Source organism: Gymnogyps californianus, chromosome 5 (assembly GCF_018139145.2).
Source record: "Gymnogyps californianus isolate 813 chromosome 5, ASM1813914v2, whole genome shotgun sequence".
NCBI lineage: Eukaryota > Metazoa > Chordata > Aves > Accipitriformes > Cathartidae > Gymnogyps > Gymnogyps californianus.
In genome coordinates, this window is record NC_059475.1 from 38,306,140 (window position 1) to 38,314,715 (window position 8,576).

Genomic DNA, 8,576 nt, shown 5'->3' on the forward strand with positions numbered 1-8,576 from the left:
GACAGATTAACCTTGGTTTGGCATCAAACTGAGGACACATACAGTCTCATTCTTCAGACCTAATCCAAGATCAACTTAGTCTATATTATTTTATCGTGAATTAATATTGCAGCAGTGGCATCTCTGAACACATGCAGACTCTGAAGTTTTCTTTTTGCAAAGCTTGTTTGAGCTCCTATTAGGAACAACAGAGTTTATACTGAATTTTGTTCGCAGAGGAATACTCATTCTCTTTGAATGCAAAGCAAAACAAACAAAAATACACCCTCCCACCCAAAAGCCTATGCAGGGAGTGGGAAGCTGATTTTGTTTCCTTTGTATGCAACTGATAAAAATATTGAACAAGACAGGCTTGGCCCTGCTGCAAATTGGTATTGCTGCTTCATTAGGAAATGGTTCTTTGTAAGCCAGGAGGCATAAAGCTTTGATAATCCTGAATGCTTGTGAGTGAAACGTAGGCATGGTTTTCCAATGTGAATACCATACACTGTGCAATATACATCCACAGCATTCTTGGCAGCCTGCTGCTCTGCAAATCCTGGCTTTACCATAGGCTGAAGCATTCAAGGGAATGGTGTAAAACCTAAGATGAACCTTTAGAAGCTGAAAATCTTCTTACATCTACAACTCTCTCTTACAATCACGACTATACATAGTCTGAGCACTTTGTGATTTAGACAATTTGTCAGATAAGTCCACAGGTTGCTGTTATACATGTAATGGATAATGGAAATACAAATAATTACATTCTTCATATACCTTTCACTGTTGCACTAAACACTCAGAGAACATCACGTTGATTCTTATTATTTCTATTTTGACAATGTCAGGGCTTAAATTAAGGACAGCAATTCATAGTTCCAGAAATTGTACATGTAAGTTTGAGATTTATCAAACTCCTTTGAGTTTTTCCATCACTTAAAATGTATGTTAGCATCATGAAAGAGATGTTTACACTGAAATTATTTTTTTTCCCAAACTCACTAAGGTCTGAAGCTCAGTAAACTTTCTCAAGTCTAAGGCCAAGTATCCTGCATGTAAGTACGGTTTTGGGGAGGCGTATGAGGTTACTGTTAGAAAAGGAGAGGTCAGCTATCTCGGAATGAGATGCAACTCCTGTAAGAGCAGGCCTGAAAGTATTTAACTTTAAACCATATTTAAATCAAAAGTAATTTCATAACAGTGCTTACATGTTTGTAGCATTCATTTATGATATATCCCTTCCATGTCTCCACAGCTGGGCTGTCAGTAGTAAGTAGAACTCATCACACAGAGCGAACACTGACTAACTGTTCATTAATAGGCTGGTGTTTGATATGATCAGAATTTAATTCCTTTTTATTTACTGGTCCCAAAAGCTCAGATAAGTGGGTTTTCTATCCCAGTGCTAGACAGCAGCTTTCCTTTGTAGAAATTCTTATATTTGTCTATGAATCAAAATTTCCTCTCTTCTCTTCAGGGGAAGAGAGGGTTTTCCCTCTCTGGTTTGCTAAATAGGATTATCATCATTAGCTTCTTAGTATATTCCCTGCCCTCTCTCCTTCTACACATGCATTACTGCGTCCTTTACTGCTTTGATTTCTCTCATTTTCAGATCCATCTCCAAACAGATACTTTGGGGTCCATTTGAGACACTCAGTTGTCAGGGTAGTTAGACAGATAGTACAGTCCTCTTAAAACAAAAGAAACAACCTCTTCTTTTTAGTTGTTATGGTGTTGCTGCAGCAGCAGGTTTTACAAACTACACGCAAAAAACAAATGCGAGAATTGTGAGAACCGGCTTTCAAGAAGAATGCAGTCAGATTTTAAGGAAAAACAGTGATTATTCAGTCTTCCCAGTAATTCCCAACAGTGTGGGAAGGAAACAATCCAGGTTATTGAATGCTTCTTCACAGACTCTTGATTGGGAGAGAAGAAAAATCTACCAATTTCTGTGCAGAGTTATTCACTGATCTTCTCTTATTTGGTACTTTCCTAATTCAAAGATTTGGGGATCCAATCAGGCAACTGTCCCAATATCATGTGAATCAGAGACCATCTGCACACTCCAAATGAAAAGACAACAAACCTTGGGGTGTCTAAAACACACAGATGTCCTCTGCACAGATGAAGCATGGTCCCATCTATTCCGAAAACACTTAACATCATTAATACAACATGGAATTGGTTCATGAGAGAGCTGCAAAGAAAACAAAGGACTACACTGTTTACAACGGCCTGAGCAGTTCTGCTTTTGAAAGAGACTGATTTTGCTGAGTTTAGCGGTAGAGGCATTATGATCAGACTGACTAGAATTTTTCTTACGTTGCTTTTTAATGAGATTAGTTGAGCAAAAAGAACAGCAGGTATGAAGCTATACTTGATTTTTATGGAAATATACAGAATACATTTTCCGCTTCTCCACCAGAGAACAGTCAATTCCAATTGGTGCCAATGTTTTCTGTGGACTTGTTTGGTGGTGTCGCAGGTACAGTCTCTAAGGGTATCTGTAAAATAAAAAAATATTTTAAACACAGTATAGTAGTTTATGGGAATAAAATATATGGACTGATTATAATGCAGGGATTTATTCAAGACACTTCATTCTTGTGCTGTTTAGAGAAGCTTTGTGTGAAGGTTTGGTGTCTTTCCTAGCATAAATCCAATCTCAGTCTCAGAATTCTCTGAAATGGCTATATATATGTTTCATTTCTCCTTAGTAATTCTTACATCTGTAATCAGGGGAGAATAAAGATGCAATTTTAAGCCCAGTATCTTCCAAGGGTAAGCAGTTCTAACAGGTAAGGTTACTGCTGTATGACACCGCTGTTTTGTGAGCGGCAGAAAACACAGTCGATCTCTGGGAGAGACGCAAAGCCTAGCAACCCCTGGGAATCCCCCCGGCAGCCGGGCGTTCGTGGCTGGAGGGGCCACGGTGTCACAGTCACGCCCTAGAGCAGCTTTTCACATCAGCAGCCGAGGGGCAGCGCCCGTTCCCTGGCGGGGCTGCTCTCCCGGGGCGGGCCGGGCTGGGTCGGTCCCACCGGCGGAGCGCCGGGGTGTGAGCCGGCGGGCGGGGGCCGCGGGGGGCAGCGGGTGCCCGGCCGGGGTGCTCCGGCAAGGAGGCACTCGGTTGCACAACGAGCCTCGTGCCGGCTGGGGCAGCTCTTCCTCCGCCCTCCCTCCTCCTCCTCCTCCCTCACTTATTTATTTCATTTATTTTATTGCGTTTATTTATTTATATTCACCGGAATAATAAAAATGAGAAAATCCGAGCGCTGCTTTTGGCTGCTCTCCACCAACCTGTCAGTGACGCAAGCGGAGACTACTTAAAGGCAGATTAGAGGCAGCAAGACATTAAAAGCCAACCTTCCTCCCTCCACGCCGCGGGGCCGCCGCGCCGCGCCGCGAGCCGAACGGGCCGGGCCGGTGGCGGCCGCCGCGGGGCCCCGAGCCCAGCCCAGCCCAGCCCAGCCCGGCCGAGCAGAGCCGGGAGTCCTCGGCAGGGCTGCCGCCTCCAGACGCCTTCCCGCCACCGGACTGCGGGCGGTAGAGAGGGGTTGCTCTTTTGTTTGTTTTGACCCGCCCTGCTCAAAAAAAAAAAAAAAAAAAAAAAAAAAAAATAAAAAAAAAAGAGAGAGAGCGAGAAGGGGAAAAAAGGAAGGAAGAAGTGAAGAGATCCTCTCCGCTTGCCAAAGTCTTTGTCTCCGGATGAACAGCGATGGGGGAATGGACTATTCTAGAGAGGCTACTGGAAGCTGCCGTGCAGCAGCATTCTACTATGATAGGGAGGTAAGGGCTACGAGGGAGCTACGGGGGCCACGGGGAGGGATCCCCTTCTGTCCGAGCGGGTCGGCTGGCGGGTCGGCGGCACACGCCGGGTCCCGGCCGTGCGGGGCACCCTTCGCGCGGGGCTCTTGCGGTGTGTGCCTTCAGTGCGTGTGTGTGTGTGTGCCGGACAGGTCGCCGAGGCGCGGGGACGCCGCAAACGCCGCCGTCCTTGTCCCCGAGGAGCCACGGGGCAGCTGGCGGTCGTCGGGGAGACCCCGCCGCCATCGGGGTCCCGCGGCCGGAGCAACCCCGTGCCGCTGCCTCCCGTGCTTTCGGGGGCCCCGGCGGCCCGTGTGATTGCTTTTTCTCCAAAGGGAGGTCGGGGCGGGGGGGGGGGACCGCTGACCGCCGCCCGAGATTTTTGACAGCGGCGGATTCGCACGGCCGCACATGGCCGCGCCGAGGCGATGCCGCGCAGGCTGCGCGCCTCCCGCGCGGGAGCGGGGCTGCCGCCGCCGCCGGCCGCTGGTGCCGGGCCGCCGCCGCCGTCGCCGCCGCCGCCGCCGCCGCTGGCGGGAGCCGGGCTGGGGGCGGCGCGGCCCCGGGGCCCGGTCAGCACTGGACAGCTCCCGGCCGCGCGGCGGCGGCGGCGCGCACTGACGGGCTTCTCTGTTCCAGGATCCTGCTGACCGTGGTGGTGATCTTCAGGATACTCATCGTGGCCATTGTAGGGGAGACGGTGTACGATGACGAGCAAACCATGTTCGTCTGTAACACGCTGCAGCCAGGCTGCAACCAGGCTTGTTACGACCAGGCTTTCCCGATTTCTCATATAAGGTACTGGGTGTTCCAGATCATCATGGTGTGCACTCCCAGCCTTTGCTTCATAACGTACTCCGTTCACCAGTCTGCTAAGCAGAGGGAACGGAGGTACTCCACTGTCTTCCTCACCTTGGAGAGGGACCAGGATTCAATGAAGCGTGATGACAGTAAGAAAATCAAGAACACGATTGTCAACGGGGTGCTGCAGAACACTGAGAACTCCACCAAAGAGGCAGAACCAGACTGCTTAGAAGTGAAGGAAATCCCCAATCCTGCTATCAGAACTACAAAGTCAAAGATGAGGAGGCAAGAAGGCATTTCTCGATTTTACATCATCCAAGTGGTCTTTCGAAATGCCCTAGAGATTGGATTCTTAGTGGGACAGTATTTTCTGTATGGATTCAATGTCCCTTCCATGTACGAATGTGACAGATACCCTTGCATTAAAGAAGTAGAGTGCTATGTCTCTAGACCCACTGAGAAGACTGTATTCTTGGTGTTCATGTTTGCTGTCAGTGGGATTTGTGTGGTGCTCAATTTGGCAGAACTGAACCACTTGGGCTGGAGAAAGATCAAAATGGCAGTGAGAGGAGTACAGGCAAAAAGGAAATCCATATACGAAATCAGAAATAAGGACCTGCCAAGAATGAGCATGCCTAACTTTGGCAGGACTCAGTCAAGTGACTCAGCTTATGTGTGAGGCTGTGACAGAACTGAAACACTGTGCCAGGTGGAACAGACTCAGATACCATTAGAGAAAGGTACATTGCTTAGGCAAGCATTTTATCAAACCACCAAGAAAGCCATTAAGGTATTGGATCTGCACTTACTGAACTAGCTGCAAAATGCAGTGCTATGTAAAAGACTGAAAAACCAGCTATAAAACCATGCTTGATCTAGCCTTACAGAACAGCTACTATTATTCCTACTTTTCTTTCTAATGATCGGGTGTTATCTGTCGGTGGAGCAGCTTTTTGGTCGTCATTAGGATAAGTTTACAGTTTGGACTGTCTGACTAATTGTTGTAAACGTGTAGAATGTTCATATTAAAAATCTGCAAGGATACTCTATATGGGGTGGGATGGGGTGGGAGAAACTGTTGCAATGTGCAGATGTAAGCATGTTTTAAAAGGAGGGTAATTGCACTGTAAGGAACCTGACCACAGCTCATTCAGGATATCTGCGTTCAACTATCTCACAGATGTCTTATACTATTTTGCTTGTCTAAATCACGGAGTTTATTCCTGGTGTGTATTACTAGCTATTTTCTATCATAGTTTGTGCATCAATTAGTTATGCTAAACAATAAATGCTGAATATAATTTTGCCATTTTTTTTGTTTGCCTGTTCACACACACACACACACACACACACCAGAGACCTTAATCATCTTACATTAGTTGTGATCTGCAAAATTATCAGTACATTTCAGTTCATTCCCTAATATATGCATGAATAAGATGGAGTTGGTTCATGCCAGCCAAGTTATGTATTTACCTACAATCACCTATGATGACACACATACCAAAGGAACAGAGTTCATTGCTTTTAACTGTGAATATATCACCTTCTCTCTGCTCTTATTCATATAAGTGCCATACTTGAAACATCTAACTCTGTACTTAGTCAAAAGGTTGTCTTGGGATACCAGCTGGAATAAAGTGATTTTATACTCTTCTCTGTTTATTTTATGCTATTTGTTTAGTCATTGCAAAGGTGTAAAAAGCAGCTAAAATCTCTATTGATAAATAAAGTACTTGCCTTTTTTTGTAAGCCAGAGAGATTTGTTCTTCTTTATTACTGTATACAGTTGTAGAAATGTACAGGGTCAAAAAATTGACTGACTTACAAAAATTATTCTTCAGGGTTTAAAGTTTGTTGTTGATATTCTAAACTCTAGGTAACAAAACCTGGGAAACCAGGCATATGCGTTATGTCTATTTTCCTCCTTAAGCAAGCTTTCTCTGTCTTTAAAGCCTGATCCAAAGCCCACTGACACCAAAAGCCTTCTTTCTGCTGACACTAAGGGCAAGGCAGTTGGCCGCCAAGGTCACTCTGGGAATAGCCAGAATACATTTACCTGTAAATGAAACAATTGCAGCTTTTCATCAGGGAATCCAAATAGTAACCTCAGCTTTTCTGACTTACAGCTGGTTCAAGAAATACACTGTTCATGTCCCGTCAACTTACTGGTAAGCCACTGGGGCAGTCACAAATAAATCTCTGTTAACAGCAACCATTTTAATATAGGATACTAAGTTTTACTTAAGGACCTTGTTTTTATTCCCACTGAATTCAACAGAAAATAATCCCACTGGCAACAGTAGGAGTTGGATCAGGACTAAAATACCATACAAGTGCATTTCTAACTAAATAGTATCTGCCCTTTAAAGAAAAGGGCCAAAATGGTGCTGGAAAATTTGGAGATACTTTATAACATAAGAAGAGACAGGGGCTCAGAGTCACAAATGGCCTTTTGATTGTATTTTATTTCAAGCCTGAAAATGGATTTTATTGTATTTTGGCTTGGAGATAATGCATATAAATCTTTTCCTCTTGGCTTACAGTAAATACCTTAACATTCCATTCTTGTGGTTTGCCAGCATTGTCACTTAAAAAAATGTCGATTAATTCTTAGATAGTCTATTCATTATCACTTTCATCTGTGGTCTTTTTTTCTTCCACTGTGAAACATAGAAGGACTTTGAGATGTGTCATGTTTTTAAAGATTTTAAAAATATTTTTCTTTATGTACGAAATGAACAGTTTTTCCAATTATATTATAGAAACCTATAAAGATGGATTTCTCAAACGATTCTTTGTGATATAAATGCACACTGATATTGCTAGTTGACTGCATGCTCACTGGAAAACTGCATGTTATTTTTAGAAGGACGACATGGCAGCTAAAATCTCCATCTGCAATATAACAAGCTTCTGAAGATTATTATTTGACACACAAATCCAAGTCTGATTTTCATTTTGCAGAGTCCTGGGATGGTTTTCAAAATCTCCTTTTGAATAGGTATTGAAAGGAAAAATGTTGTTTGACAGTCATAAGCATTGCTTTAATGTTGAAGAAATGGGAGATTGTGTGCAAAGGGCTTGATCCAGTGCCAATTAAAGTTGAAGGAAAAAAACTCATACTGAATTCACTGGGCTGTGGTTCAGGTTCAGCATAATTTCCTGTTAGGCAGAAGCCCTAACGCAAGTTATTTCCAGTGGCTGCGTAGCAACGTTCAGTCAAACTCTAGTGAAGGTGCATGTCTTGAAAGCTGTAAGGTTTTAATACCTTAAAATTCTTTAGGTAAGACAAACAAAGTATCTGTTTATAATAGTCAATGCCAGTGACTCAGTTCATTCAATTATTTTTATGCAGTTGCACATTTTGTACTCCAGTAAGTTGGGATTCTTCGGAATTTTCCTAAGAGAAATATATCAGGAAATGCAAATGTTAATTTGTGCAACAGGATCAGTGATAAAGTAGGCAAAGACTCATATTTTGATCAACAACAATGCCATCCTCCATATTTATACTAAATAGAATATGGCTTTTCATATTTCAGAAGAGAAATGAAATGGTGTCAAGAGATCAGTTGTTCTAATCTTCCTTTTCAATTGTTGTTTTTCATTTCTTATCAACTACTTATTTGTCATGGACAAGAGAAATATCACAAACACTTTTTTTGTCAATGTATCATGTGAGAGTCATCTGATTAATGCTAATGGACTGTTTGCATGAAAGCTGACTATTCATTTACAGAATAAATGCTTTAAAACTGTCACAGCAATGGAAAAGTGTGTTAACTGAACAGAACTGAGTGAATATGAAGCTGAAGGGCACATTACTGGCCACTTAGGTCTTGCTCCTGCCTCAGTGAAATAAATTAGTCTTGCCATTGACATCTATGGAAGAATCAGACATTAATATGAAAATTGAGTTCTTGTTTGTTTTATTCATTTTATACCCTGATTTGTACTGGTGGACAATATTGTATGTCATC

At 43.5% G+C, this 8,576-nt stretch overlaps 1 protein-coding gene across 1 annotated transcript; it reads left to right on the forward strand.

Moving 5' to 3' along the window:
• Positions 1-3,700: 3,700 nt before the first annotated feature.
• On the forward strand, positions 3,701-5,272 carry GJD2 (gap junction protein delta 2). The gene is made up of 2 exons (XM_050898047.1): positions 3,701-3,771; positions 4,429-5,272. Exons 1-2 carry the CDS (start codon positions 3,701-3,703, stop codon positions 5,270-5,272), a joined length of 915 nt encoding a protein of 304 aa, XP_050754004.1.
• The last annotated feature ends 3,304 nt before the right edge of the window (positions 5,273-8,576 follow it).